The sequence below is a fragment of the Conger conger genome, chromosome 1 (genome assembly GCF_963514075.1).
Source record: "Conger conger chromosome 1, fConCon1.1, whole genome shotgun sequence".
NCBI lineage: Eukaryota > Metazoa > Chordata > Actinopteri > Anguilliformes > Congridae > Conger > Conger conger.
The window spans coordinates 64093695-64109265 of record NC_083760.1 but is presented as its reverse complement, the minus strand read 5'-3'; the positions used below and the strand labels follow the sequence as shown (position 1 = coordinate 64109265).

The window sequence follows — 15571 nt, the reverse complement described above, 5'->3', positions numbered from 1 at the left end:
AATTGCTATTGCATGCACTGGGTGGGTAGGTGGGGGTTGTGAGTGCGGTCGTGGACCCCCTAGTGATTTGGTTATCTTTTTGCGGACCTCCTCTTGAAAACCCAGGCAAGTAACCCAAAAGCAGCTTTGTTGTTGTGTTCTTAAAGGCTACACATATGCACACATTAATTGCTTAGCATTTATCCACAAATATAAACATAAATAGACATCTTTATATTGTGTTATTTTTTCAGGTTACACGTGCCACAGGAAACCCAAACTAAGATTAAACATTTGTTTAAGAATAATTGGGTACTGTGCACAATTGCATTTTCTACAGACACAAATATCACAGTACAAGCTGTTTTGGAGTTAGTTAAAGTGCATTTTTTGCTTTAGACCACAAACCCCCAAATGCCCCTTACCAGCCATTGTAAAGGCTTTTATTTTTCTCTTAAAGGTCCTGACCACAACAATCGAAACAATTCACAGAAACTGAAATACCAACAAGCCTAGTAAATGATGTGTCTTTGTGATCATTGTGATTAATCAAGAGGTAGATGTGATGTAATGTGAGTGGAAGAATCTGTGTGGAATGGAATGGCCTTCCTCCTGTGTGCTGTAAAATGGCCGTTTTGCTATAACAAGCCTCAGGGATAGGAGCAGATGCGCCCTGCAGGCCCTGGAGATTAATCAGAGACGGGGAAGCTCCGTGCGGCAGTTCTCTGGGGAGAGGTGATGAAATAGACGTGTTTTTGTTTTGGGTTTGAAAGACTGTGTAATCAAACAGCTCTCTGCTGTGCAGCGAACGTTTGAGCACACCTGCTTTTCTGACAGAGGTGGCCTATCTTCACCGAATGACTAACATGTAACTGAAAAAAGAAATGACAAAATGAGGTCAGTTTTGAGGAAGATGCAAATAATTTGCATAGTATCCAAAAATAAAATCTTAAAATGCTAGTGGGTAAGCATGTGCGATTTAATGAGCCAAAGATTTGTGAACATCGTGGAAGAGATTTAAATTTAAAATGCAATGCTAGGCTGTGGCTCAAACTCAATGGTGTCTTTTGCTGAGGAATATCAGGTAACTGGTCTAAAGCATACGGAGAGAGTTCTCTCTGCAATACTGCTCATGCAGCAGCGTGGAGAAGTGGGGTTAAAGATGGAAAAAAGTGTAGCGTCTGCACTTTAGTGGTCTCCTCCTGAGCAAAACCGATACACGACATGAAAGTCAATGAAACCCTATCATTATTCCAGCTCCGTGCTGGACCCATCCAGAGGCTTCAATATTAATCCTCTGCTCTGGCTCATGCTTTCTTCACATCCACAGAACTGTATGTATCCACACACAAGATGTCCATGTATCAGTTTTCTTTTTTTGATGCGTTGTATGCTAATGCATGTCTTACATTGTCAGGTCTGCATTTTGTCAGTAGAGTAAATAAACATATTAACTAATTTAGGGCCCTTCTATTTGTCTACACATTTGTCCTACATACCAGGGTAACCTTTTTGTGGACTGGCAGTAATGTCTGCCCAACTAGCTATACAATATTACATTTTTCAAACCATTTGTTCGGTTGTTGAAAACCTGAAATGTTGTGTTCTTTTTCAGTTGCAAACACATCCTAAAAATGTCTCCTTGGGGAAAGTGTCATAAGGACTTATTTTCAGTGTTGCTGGAGAGTTTCTTGTTTTGGGGATGGTTGTAAAACAGTTGTTGTAAAGAAATGTCGTAAAACTGTTGCTACAACATTGCTATTCATTAGAACCTATGTTGTGAGTTTCAGTCGTGCTTTTTGCTAGCTGGGCAGTGTGCAGGGTTTTAGTTACCACATTGCGGTTTCTTCATTGTTTGGGAGGTGTGGCACAGTAATTTGTTCCTGCAGTGCACAGCTATAGCTGCTGTTTTCAGAGAGCAATTATCCAGGGTAGGTGCTGGATTTTCTGTTTTCAATTCATGTTAAAGCACAATTTCCTGCCATTCCTTAACATATGTCGTCTGATTAAATATGCTCCCTGTTAACTAAATTGATGCGGTCAGGTGGCGAGGACCTCAATTAAACGAGACAGGGGCAAATTGGGGTGACCACAGATGATGGATGCGTGTTCCGTTTAATAAGCCTCATAGTTAAAAAATGTATCTCATGACACTTAATTTATTTCAGAAACATTGTTCATTACCATCCTGGTAAAGAATTGTGCGGAAGTAAATCACCCTACTGCAATGATCTCCATGAACAGTATGTGTGCCATTGCAGTTAGATTTATGCTTCTCGCCTATGAATGGATAATAAAACATAAACAATAAATTACCTGCAAAGCCCGATTATTCTTTGTCCTCCAGACCCTGTCTAAATTAAGTGCTTTATTCTACATATAATGCACTGCATTTACCAACTTCAGGGTAAGAGCTCCTATCCTAAGATATCTAGTAATATACAGTAAAAAGGACTATGATTACATTATTTTTCCATTCTTGCAGAAATGCTTCTTGTGTATTTGATGTGGGAGTTTTGACATCACAAATACAGTAATATAAAAACCATTTCCTGTAAGACCATAGAGATTTCAGGTCGGCCTTATAGTTTAAATCGTTTTCCCTTTTGAACGATGTGCGGAGTAATACATCTTTCCCACAGTGTCATTTGGGTTCCCTCTGAGTGGGATATTTTGGATTTGACAGTGTAGTTTTGAAACGGCACTTGTAACCAGGTTGCTACAGAGGCTCATATCCTTTGTAGCACATAGTGTACTAGTACCCTTGAGTAAAACGCTGAATAGTGTCAGGAAGTATACTGTGTAAATGGATGTTATTGTGCTTGAAAAGTGGGCTATGTGAAGTACTTGAGGATATGGCTGCCTTCTTAGCAAGTAATGGTTGTAATTTAGATATGTGAGTCCATTGGGTTTGTAGATTGTGTTGTCTTGTTACAAATAACTTCCCAATAAAACACAGCTGTTGTGTGAAGTGGAGAAGTTGGTTTGATGCTGATTCAGTTGCGATGCCCCCTGTGTGGGCTGTACTCAGATCAGCTGGGGCAGAGGGGTTAAAGTGAGTGATGTATAATTCACAACACAGGTCCACCTGACCTTCGTCCCAGAGCGCAGGCTTTTTGGAAACGTGGGCGCCGGGCTTTGAATTCAGAGGGAAAGTAGTGGTCTGAGCCTCCTCTCACAGCCGGGAGTCATTGTGCGAGAGCAGCCATCTTTTGAAACAGCCTCTTTGAGGAAGCGTGTAGACGCGTTATGTCAGTTTGCCCGGCTCCCTCCCGCTCTCCCCTCCTTTCAAAACTGAAGCCGCTTTTCCTGCGCCGTTTCCATGGCAACTGCCCTGGGACGAGTGGAGGTTATCTGCCTGCTGAGCGCAGAGGGCCGGGCTCCTCTGTCCCTCACCCCTCACCTCCCTCCCTCCATCACGGTGGCAATTAGTTCACAGACACAATTGCCCCTGTAGCCGATCTTAGAACGTATTACTGCACTTTTGATGATGGGCCACCCCCTCAGGCGTTAGCCTCCCATTGACCCCCGGGTGAGGAAATGATACCCTCTCACTGTTTCTGCTTTAATAGCAGCCTCTCAGCTCGACACTGCCTTTGTTTAGCGCGCAGATTATTCACTGTAAATTACAAAGTAGAAAGGAACCGATCAGGATGAATGTGTCTGGTCTCCGCTCGAGGACAGAAACTTGCCATTCCCCCCTGCCACCTCACTGAAGGCATTATGCAGGAGGAAGTGGCTGTTAGTTAGGGTAATTAGTTATCACCACCTGGGATGGATACTTTTTATGACCACAATAAGTCCACGTGATTTAATAATTCATAGCGTGCCAATTATGTGTTGTTCTTGCTCTCTTTGTCATGACACCTCTCCCCCGACTTGCCGCCTGATGACTTGCGAACAACTGGCACTTGTGGAGTTGGCTCCCAATTTACTGTGCCGTTTGAATATTGATATTGAAGAGTGGGTGTAATGTAATTCGTGTACACATGCACTGTAAGAATGACCTGAGCTTGATGCCAATGACTGATAGCAGGCAATAAATATTATCCATCTAAAAAATTAAAAGGTAGAATCTGTTAGTTGAAATGTCAAAGAGATATAATGCATGTGTCGCTTTCTCAGAAACGAAAAGCTACTGAGGGAGTGTTCCTGTAGGTGGGAAGATACTCGGTCCAGACTGAGTTTAGAATTGGAGAGGGATGGATTTGGCCATGCCATATGTAAATAAACACAGAACATTGAAAGGGGGGCAGCAGTTGGCTGATTTAGCTGGCAGCTGACTACCTAGCTCTACCTAAACTGCCTCTAGCCCTGTCAATGAATTCATGTATTTTTATTCTGTTACATGTTTTATTGTATAGTAGTATATGAGTGGGCAACATTGTTTTTGTATCATTATGCCGCTCCCATGGAAACTAACAGTTTCACTCATCTAAGTTTGAACCCAAACACGCACATGTTATCAAAGGATGGTCTATTTGACCAGTGCAAGCAAAACTGTGAAATTTTCCTAACAAATATGTACATGTAACTCAGTGACAATCCCCTCTGGCCTCATTAGCTGTAATGAGATGTAGGTGAACTTTGACATCTCTCTCTCTCCTTCCCGCTGTATTCTCTCACAGGTCTGGCCCGAGCCAAATCAGTCCCGAGCCACACATACTCCAACGAGGTGGTGACACTGTGGTACAGGCCTCCGGATGTGCTGCTGGGCTCCACAGACTACTCCACCTGCCTGGACATGTGGTGGGTATCTTCTCCCAAGCAGGGCCAAATGTCTGCTCCATCCATGCCTGACCACAGAGCCATGAGACATTTCCAGAAGCCATTCTGTTTCCCTGCAAGATGCCAGGCACTCTTCCCCTTTCTTACTCTGCTGATGAGGCAACCAATGTTACACTGTTTCATAACTGTCAAAGCATAGCAAACAATATGTTCAGACATATCTGGAAATTCAGATTATTTTCTAGGGTAGCTTACATGGCATCCAAAATTTTAGCAATATAATTTTATTGCTATATAGTTTTATTGTGTATTAAGTGTATTAGGCTGAAATTCACTGTTCCCTATGGAGAGCATACATTATAGAACAGTGGTCAGGTCAAATATAAAATAAGTATCCTTGACAGTTGACCAGGGAAGTCCTCCCGAGAGGGGATTCTGGGAAGTGCAATAAGGTTAGGCACTGTCTATTTATGGACAGGCCTCCATGGGGACAGCCCCGTCAAGGACCTCAGCTGCATCTTTCAGTGGGCAATTAGAGTTCAGCAGGAAAAGGGGGGAGCAGGTGGACAAGACTAGAGAGAGACCTTTTTTCACCCCAGCTAGGCTCACTGGAGGATTGAGATGATCACTGAAAATCAATGTGCTATGCTTGAGTATTGCTAGCATTACGGTCATCTGTGTTCAGTCTAATTTTGTGCTTTGTCCTTACTTTTGTGTAGTACACTGATACAAGTTTGTTTACATTCTTACTAACTATATTAAGCAAAATTCAATTACAAGGAATTTGACCTTGGAATACTTGCTTTAATCTTGATTACACTTTCAACTCAAAGGTTATTGAAAAGTAATTGACTTGGGGATTTCAGTTACTATGGTATTTGCAATCAAATTTTATATTGGCCATGTTTAAGAGATGACGCAGGATAGACTGAAGAACATGCATGAACACACAGATTGCAAGTTTTACCAGAAGTGTCTTCAAGTGAGTGAGAATATCAGAATAATATAGTAATATCAGCCCCACAGGACTCAGAGAATGTCCATACATTTATGGATGCAGACAGAATAGATTACATATGAATTCCAATGCAATATCATCCTGTATGGTTTTAAAGGGCCTGGGTTGTGTGAACCAAGCAGCAGCACAAACCCCTGTTTTAAAACATTCCTTATCAGCGATGTGACTGCTCGCTTGTTTCCTGTGCGGGGCTGGGGGGTTGAGTGTGCTGGACCGTTAACCGAATCTGTCAGTAACAATAGCCAGCTGACAAATGAACCCTGACGTGAGTTTAAACACACAGAGCGGCATCCCTGGGTCTTTCTCTGCAGGACTGAACAATGGCCTCCGAGACTGTCAAAGCCACTTTCAGAAATGCCTTCTTCTTAAAGAAACATTTGGTTAACACGCCAGTGCTAGAGCACGGTAAAAGCAGCATAGCGCTTTCCAGGAAATTCAGTTTAAAACATTTACACATTTTCTTGTCATGTCGACTGGGACTTATTTTGCTGCCGGTTGTCATATTTTGATATTCGCAGCACAGTGCCGTTTTAAAACTAAAAGGATAGACAGGCATAAAACGATGTTATATTCTTCGTATTTGAGAAAAATGTGCTGTTGGCAACATTAGATGCAGTCGTCCTATTCGAGTGTCTGCCTGTCTCCTAGTCATTCTCTTCAACGAGGCGGTACCCTTGTGAAGGCTATTCTGCTGGATTGATGTTCTCTGTGAGAGAAGTCTGTAGAATAATGTAGCATGGGTGAATTTCAGACATTCCTCATAAAAGATTATTTTCTTTGTTAGACTGGCGATCAGTGTTTTTTCCCTGGTGCCTAATGAAGCTTTGCCGTAATGAGCAGGGATGAGTGACATCCCTATCCTTCATGGTGATCGATGGAGTGAACTGCACCACTAGTCAGTTCAAAGTGATGGCTGATGTTTTCAGCAAATATCCATGTTTCCTTCTAATTGGGATTCAACACGTTTTGTGATTGTGTGTGTTTTACTTTCCAGTTGAAAACAAAGAAAAGTGCTTTATGCTCGGTAATTTCAATATTATACCTCCAATAACATACATCTCTTAAAACAGAAAGTGTGGGAATTGTGTGTCTAAACAAAATGCATTATCTGGCACACAATACCATCATATCCTCTAACTTTCATTTTTCTAATGTCATTATTCACATATTAGAATGAGCTAAAAAGTGTTCTGGAATGAAGTCCTATGAACAGATTAGGCGAGTGTTAAGCTGCACCAAAGTGATGGAAAAGGGAAACCATAGAAAAAGAAAGGAGCTGTTCATGATCCAAAGCAGCGCTCTCATCTGTGAAACATGGCAGATGTAGTGTTATGGCTTGGGTCTCTATGGCTGCCACTGGAACTGGCTCACTTGTCTTTATTGATGATGTGATTGCTGACAGCAGCAGCAGGATGAAATCTGAAGTGTACAGAAACATAATCTTTTCTGATCCAACCAAATCCCTCAAAATTCATTGGACAGTGCCTCACCTTGCAGCAGAACAATGACCCCAATCACACGGCTGAAGCAACCAAGACGTTTTTCAGGGCCGAAAAGTGGAATGTTCTTGATTGGCCAAGTCAATCATCCAACCTGAATCCAATTGAGCATGCGTTTCACTTACTGAATTCGAGACTGAAGTCGTAAAGCTCCTGAATACAACAGTGAGCTGAAGATGGCTACAGTACAGGCCTTTTGTCCAATTACTTTTGGTCCTCTAAAATCGGGGTTTTATTCATTCATTATATGAATGTTCACACCGGCCTTCAGAACTGAGTAAGGTCACACATCAAGTAAAACAATCAGAATACTTATATGTCCACTTATTTTATAATAAGTGGAAATGCACGTATTCTTATTTTCGTTTTACATACAGGAAATGTACGCAGTATTGAGGGCCAGCATGAACGTGGAATTGTTTAGGCCTTAGCATTCCTCCCAAATTATTTTGAGTAAATGCGCGATCTTTACCTTTTCTTCAGTAATTATATAAATGATTGAGTGTATGAATTCATACACTGGTTTTCTGATATGAGTATACTCTCAAAATAAAGCTGACAGTCTGCACTTTAAACTCATACTTACTAATAAAAATACAAGCACTATAGTGTGCATAAAGTCTCTCTCGTGATTGTGTAACAATATGTTCAATCATTTTGCTTCAATTTCTGCAATTCAGGGGTGTGGGGTGCATCTTCATTGAAATGATCCAAGGTGTGGCTGCATTTCCGGGGATGAAGGATATTCAAGACCAGCTTGAGAGGATATTTCTGGTGAGAAATTATTTTATCCTGGTTGTACTTTCTATGTGTGCATGCTCTGGTAGTGTGTATATGTGTTCTATCGCAACCTGTTACCTTGTTACTTACTGTATGTTCAGTGCTGTTTTTCATTTTGTATACTGTAACTAGATGTTTGTAGTCATTTTGTCAAGGTTACATCTTTTTCTGATATGGGTCTATTTCATGCAAGTGAGAGTACTGACTTTTTTTAGCTATACACTTTTTTTATCTCAACATCTGCAATATTTCTTCACTGAATATTGTATCCCCTCCTTGAATAGTCATATTGGTCCATTTACATTATTTATTACATGTGACACATTATCATCTGAACTCCAAATCTAGTTACAAAGGTGAAATAAATGAAGAGAATGTTCATCTGCACACGGCTCATGATGATCTCAATAAATATTTAAACAAGAATAATCCAGGGTATATGAAATGTCCTCTCCTGTCATTTCCCATAATTAGTCCATAATGGAAGATAAGTCTAATGACGAACAGTGAAGCATTCCTATCCATCCTCGACAGAAAAATAGGTCATGGAAACAGTGATTGTGGCTGCAAAAAAATGATGGGCAGGTGGGAAGAAAATGGGATTGCTGTTATCGTTGTTCAAGGCTGGATAAAAAGATTTTCAGGAGCTACAGAGCAGCCCTGAAGATATGCTTTGCTAACCAATCCCGGCGGTGGAGGAGATGGTGGGAAAGTATGCAGTATTGATTGCTCTTTTTTGTTCCTGCTGAGGAGATCTGCCCAAGGCAGCTTCCAAACTCCTCCAGGAATCACTCCATCCTATCCCCCTTTCCCCCTTTCAAGTACAGGGGATAAGAGGTGTTCAGGTGGCCTGCAGCCCAGTTTGGGGCTGGCTGCACCTGCACCCCTTGTGGCCCCCTGTGCCCTAAAGCTGGTTCTGATGGGGGCGCATGCATGAGCAGTGGACACAGGAAAGAGAAGAGTCTGAGTCCAAAAAGGGCAGCTGTATTAGTACTTTGTTGATGTCAACAAGCTTTATTTGCATTTGGTGGAGCTATGAAGGAAGACGAACATTACACACACGTGCGCACACACAAACACACATACACATGCTCGCACACAAAGATATACACACATGCAGGCACCAACAATCCCAACTTGATATCCTTTTCTGACATAAAATGAAGGCTTAAATGCTGACTCACAAATTGGCTCAGTTTCTCTTTTCATGCTTAATAAGGTTTTCCTCGGAAGCCTTGTGTACTCAGCTGTCAGCAAAATCGGATGCACATTTACGCCTGATAAATATGTAAAAATGTAACATGCACCTCAGGCTGGGTTTTGGCTGAAAACATTTCCGCTTTTTTTAAACTGACAGTTTACTTTCACGTTCTGACATTGTTTTTCTCGCTCTTCTCTCAAAAAGTCCACGTTGATGTCAGACTGATATTTCTCTGAATATTACGGAGTGCGGTCTTCCGTGAAAGTAAATATTGGCTGGATATATCGAGTGTGCCTCTCTGTTAAAGAAAGCAATGAGGGGTTCTATGGAAAAGATCATCAGTACTTGACCACATTATTGTCTTTTACTGTATGTTGATCTACAGTTTTGCATTTTAGCTTTGGAAAGGAAAGTTCAATAGGTCTTTGACAAAGAACTTACAAAAGTAGTTGGCTGAAGTAACTCTACTAAGTGCTATACATACAAAATAGCTTTGAAACTACATGGTGTAGGATTCCACCTCCAAGCCCTGATCCTAGACCAGTTTAATAGTCATTTCTCACATGATGGAAAGTGTTTGGTACATCCTGGATCTGCTGTTGGGTGCAAAAAGGAACTGGTGACCCTTACTGATCGAGATATGCTTTGTATTTCCAATACACATGCATCTGATAACATGCTTTTGTGTTCGAGCCTTGGTAGACTCTTAATCAACATATTTATAATAGCCTAGCTTCATAACGCAATTGTGTACCCGTAATGGAGCTACAATGATTATTGAAATTCTTTACGATCAGTATATCGCAAAATTATGCTTGAGTTTGCTCAAGGGGTCTGTGCTGACACATGTTTCTTTGCACTAAATTACATTTTTATGCAAAGTTGTTAGGCTTACTTGTAGGAATTGTTTCTTTAATCTTCTAAAGCCAGATGATTTATAAAGGCACAGAGGGCTGTGAGCTTTTCTTCATGTGTTTTTCTTTAATTAGGCAATCTTGTTAGGCAATATTGGGCAAGTCTTTGTCTGATAATAATATTCCGGATGTGCTGTGTCTACTGGGTTTCAATCAGTTTGAATTTATAATGTGGAGGTCAAGGCAAGACAAAGTATATTTGTAGTCCATGGCAGCCAAGAGATTATTACTCTCCAGAAACAGAGCATGAATACATACAGGGCTGTGTGAATTTTGTGTATGTATTGTGTGTGTGCGTGCCGGTATAAATGGGGACAGGCGATCAGATATGTGTCGTCACGTGTGTGTATGTTCAGTATCATGGTTCATTTGCGTCAGTGTTTACCCAGAAGACAATGCACATCTCAATTTCGATTCTTTCCTGCCAGAGATGCTCTTGACATTGGGAAGATAAGACTGCTCACTGGAGACTGACCTTCATTTCTCACAAAAACTCACAAAAAATAATGTTGTATGTATTCCGAGTCTTATATCCAGGGGGGTTCGGGGAGATAGGAAAGAACATTCCGTGTGAGAGGGGGTTTGAGCTGTGTAAATGGACTTCCTGAACTCTGGTGTCCATGGTATGGCCTTAACATTAGGACACCGTGTAGCAGCCACAGTGGGCAGGGACATGCAGCGGACTTGTAGAAGGCTGTAGACATAATCTACTGTACGTCTGGCCCTTAAGCCTTGTGGCTTCGGTCCGGCTGTACTGTATAACTTAGTAATGTGTAGAATGTAAGCAGTGTAAGCCGCCCTGGATAAGGGCATCTGTTAAGCAAATAATTGCGGTAATGTAATAATAACTGCAGCTATTACCCGATGCAGACAGACATCTGCCGCAGCGAGAGACGCTATAATTGACCAATCGAACGCGTTCCGCATGCTGCGGACATGCGGTGGAAATAAAGATCCGTCTCTCTGGGGGACTGCAGCCACCAGGCCCGACTCAAACCCTGATTAACCCCCTCGTATTTTCACCTTCAGATTGATCTGTCCATCACATTTAATCTCTGGGTGCTCTGCTTGCACACAACTATTTTGGGGCAGAATATTGTGTAGGCCTGAGTGGCAGAAGCGAGTGTCGGGAAGATGTCACGACCTTTGACCTTGTAGTAATGTCATCCCATGTTGTCGTTTCTTCAGAGAACAGAGCAGTGTTTGGCTTTGTTGTACTATTCATACTGACATTCAGAGATTTTGTTCCAGTTGGGGTTTGCAGTCTAATCGTATTATAGATCTATTTATTTTGTTCTAAATAGGTTTCATTTTAATTATATAGAATGCTATTAATGCTATGCTATCAGTAATTAAATATGTTATTACCAATATACTGATATGCTGTATGTACTTTCCAATAATTTGTATATCAGAAATAGTAATGTTTATGGGAATAATGTTTTTCTATCCCTGCTATATATACAGTACTGTGCAAAAGTCTTAGGCGCCTGTATAACATTCTGTACAGATAAGATTCTTTAAAAAATAATTCAATGAAAGGTCCTAAATAAACATACTATACATTTTACATTACATTTTAGTAATTGGGCAGAATAGTTAAAAACTGAATCAAATCAATATTTTTTGTGAACACCCTTCGGCGTTAAAACTGCATGACTTCTCTGAGATAGCCAACGCTGCCCTGCAGTTCTATAACACAATCAGCAGGGAGGTTGTTCAAAGCATGTTGGAGAACTTGCCACAGTTCTTCTGCAGACTTTGGTTGGCTCCTTGCTTCTGATCTCAGACAGACTTGATCAAGTTTTTATGTAAAAAGTTGTAAATTGCTTACAGTAATATGTTACTTTTTTAAAATTAAATACAACAATTGTAAAATTAAATCTTGTGGAAAATTAATATTTGGAAATCTCAAATGTGTTCTTTTATACTAACACACACAAAACAATAAACATATATATAATAAAGTCTAGGGTAGATTTGTAAAACATATATAAAATGTTTTACAAATCTATTTTATGACTGAAATTACAATTTAAATAGAATTGCTTGGGGAAATTTGTGGCAATTTATTGAAGATATGTATGATTATGTGTGTTTTCCCAATCCAGCAATGCTTCTTAATGTCTATGAATAATTCATATCGAGAATTGTATTCAGCCTAATACATAATACACTAAAATCACTGTGGTCATATAAGAATTGTAGTATTTCAAATAATAATACTGTTGAATTGTCTATTTTTTATTGTTTCACTTCATTGCATGCTGAGCTGGATAAAATGTATGATTTACTTTCCAATAGCTAAATAATGAAATATGAAAGTTAAGTTAATACAAACCAGCCAGTTAATGATGTAGAATTTACTAATATAGTACCACACACATTGGTACATGATGAATTATTGTCCTCAAATTGTATTATCTGAGTCTGTTATTGCTGCAGTTTCCCATTCTCAAGGAACGCTCAAGGAAATCACATTCTCTCGCTGCTCTAATAACTATGAATTTTGTCTTCATATGCGGTTGCATGTTCTAGGGCTATAATCTATCATTGTATAGATTTAATGTAATGTTTCACTTTTTTGGATCATAATTTAATGATTACATTTAAATGCAATTCCCTTGTTACTGCAGATCGGTCACGCTAATGTGTCTCCCCTTGCTCCCTGCAGTCCACCTGCTGCCTGACTAAGGCTGTGGCCTTCTCCTGCCCAAATTTTAAAGGGAATCCCTTGCTGAGGCTGGTTATAGTGAATTATCATGTCTGTTTATGAGCTGCGGTTCGGTCGTGTAGTCTCCAGTTTTATTTGGGGTTGTACATTACGGGCTGCACACGGGACAGGAATAGCGCGAACACCGCGCCCTTGATCACACCTGTCTCTGCCAGCGGTGAAGCGTCAGAACCCCCCCCCCCCACTGCAGATGTGCTGTACGTCTCCTTTCTCTCAGAAGTGTGGCACAAAGAGGCTGACATTCAGATGGTGCCCTAATCCCCTTCTTTCTTCTCCCGCTTCAAAAGGCATTAAAAACCCGCATCAATAATGCATGCAGCGGCTGACATGCAGGCCTGCGATGGAGATCCATCAACACCCTCAGCCCTCGGCCTGTTCGCCAATAACGGCACGTCAGGCGGGACTTGGTTGTCCTCGCTCTAACTTGACCGACCCAACACACACACACACACACACACACACACACTCAGTTCATCCCACTCTGGCTCTGTTCTCTGGCCCCCTGTCCTTTACAGTAAGGTTAAGGAGGGTGCGTGCATTCCGCTCCATGCCGATCCGGTCGTCTCCTTTCTAAATCTGTCCGGTCATAGCGGCTTAATTGCGCGTGCTGACCAGCTTTTAAGAGCTGTCGGAGCATGCCCCTGGTGTAACCTGATACACTTCATCTGCTAATGTCTCCGCTGAATGCCAATTCTGCCAGATTACTGATCGTTACCCAGGATGCCATGGGGTAATTGAGGAGGATAACGCTCTCGGATAGCCAACCCGTCGACGTAAAGGCCTTTTTATAGTGCAGCAGGGTCATACTTGTCCACATATTGTTCTCAACCGCTATTAGATTTGTGCTCTTACCTTTTTTTTGGGGGGGTGGGGGTGTGGTTGTTGTTTTGTTTATGAAGGCAGTTTTTTCAAGCAGTCGTCCAGTTGTTGTCACTATATAAAGTTGTAAAATATAGGATTCTGTAGTTATTACTGAGTAAATGTCCTTGCTGTGTTAAGATTGTAAGGTCTTCAGGTCTTCTCAATGCCCATAGGCCTAGGCTCAGTCCAAGTCAGTCCTGGAATAGCTTTCAGAATATCAGAAGGATATCTTAAATCCTAGGTTTACTGCCTGTCGTACATTTTCAAATGTAATTCTGCTGGTTTAATTGCTTAATTTAGAAAAATCATTATTAAGCACCTCATCATTGGCTGCGTTAAATCAGCATTTTACTTATCAATAACTGGCAATTAAATGCATATTTTTTAAGAGCATTGTGATGAGTTCAGCAGTAATCAAAACTAATTACCCAGTACAGTATGTGTTTGTGGTGGGGAATAATGCCTGCAGTTTATTGTAACTTAAAGTTATGGAAAAGTTTTGATTGAATCCAAGCCATATTTATTTCAAAGGGTATTTCACTGTTTGACTAGCGAGGCACTGGTACATCTGTGCCTCCTCCTCTGTCACCATCTTTTAAATATACAACATGCAATTATACCAGCTGTGCTAAATACCATTCGTCCACACGATTCCAATCAGAGGGGACAAACAGGCTCTCACATTCCCCCAAAGAGATAAAACCACTCATTTACTGTGCTGGTTGGTCTCTGCTGCCTGGTCACACATGCTCCTTTGTTCCATAAATGTTTGTTCCTTCTTGATATTCTTCATCTCAGCCCATTGATAAAGTAAGTTTAAAATAATAAGATAAAATAATAAAGTGTGTTGTTCTTGCATTGCTGTGGCACGTGCTCTCTCAATATTAACCCGGAAAGTAAAGCCACATTTTATAACAAAGACTTTTATAATATGGACTTGCAGGAAAGTCCATGTGTATGTCCATTTTTAATAAGCAGGATATTGGTGTCGCTGAGGGGAGTGGGTGTGTGGCTAGTGCTGCAGTTCAGACTGGTGGAGTCCGCACACTGCGTGAGTAATCTCTGGCTCTCCCCAGCCCCAGAGTAGGTCTGAGGTGATGTAACCGTCCCCCAGAAATGGCAGGATGAAGTGTAACTGCAGAAGAGTACACGCACTGTCACAGTGCTCAGAGTAGGCTCCAAGGAGGGGTAACGTATCATTAGGGTTATAACTAGCTGAGGCTGCAGTCATGGGCGGGGGCCCGGGCGGGAGCCCCAAACGGGCGCGCTACGTTAGCGAGACGTCAGCCCAGCTGCGTCCGCCGTTTTGGGAGGGTTGCCGCAGTTCACCTGTGATGGATTAAGCAGGCCCGCGGTGTAATGAATTCCTGACAGCGTGCGCGATGATGGAGCGGTCAGGGCACTCCGCACTGCAGTGACCGATGGTGTTTGTGTGTGCTGTAATTAAGAGTGTGAGTGGTCCCCCACTGGGAGGATAAGGGGAGTTTTTTTTGGGGGGGGGGGGGGGCTAATTTCACTTGCCACCCCCGGAGGCCCGGAGGAAGGGGAGGTGTTTGGCTGACAGGCAGATGGGATAATCACCCTTTGTGTGGGGCTGAAGTCACTTTAACACACCTCCTTCTCCCCCGTGCTTCCACAGCTTAAACAAGTGTGTGTGTGTGTGCATGTGTGTGTGTGCGTGTGCGTGTTAGGCTTGTGAATATCCATACCCTGTGTGTCTGTTATTCAGTACTTTTTTAACTCAAGTTGCAATAGCCAAACAGAAACAAATACATTTTCTTGCATTTTTTAGTTTCTGGGTTAAAATCAATGGGTTTTACTAGGGGATAACTGACAGTACACACATGTGTGAAAATG

At 41.6% G+C, this 15571-nt stretch overlaps 1 protein-coding gene across 2 annotated transcripts in view; it reads left to right on the top strand.

Annotated features, from left to right (window-relative positions):
- cdk14 (cyclin dependent kinase 14) overlaps positions 1-15571 on the top strand; it is a 139653-nt gene that overhangs the window by 67368 nt on the left and 56714 nt on the right. For both annotated transcript variants that reach the window (XM_061263847.1, XM_061215568.1), the window contains 2 exons: positions 4608-4728; positions 7905-7998. In XM_061263847.1, coding sequence (XP_061119831.1) covers positions 4608-4728; positions 7905-7998 — 215 coding nt within the window. The remainder of the gene's footprint in view (positions 1-4607; positions 4729-7904; positions 7999-15571) is intronic.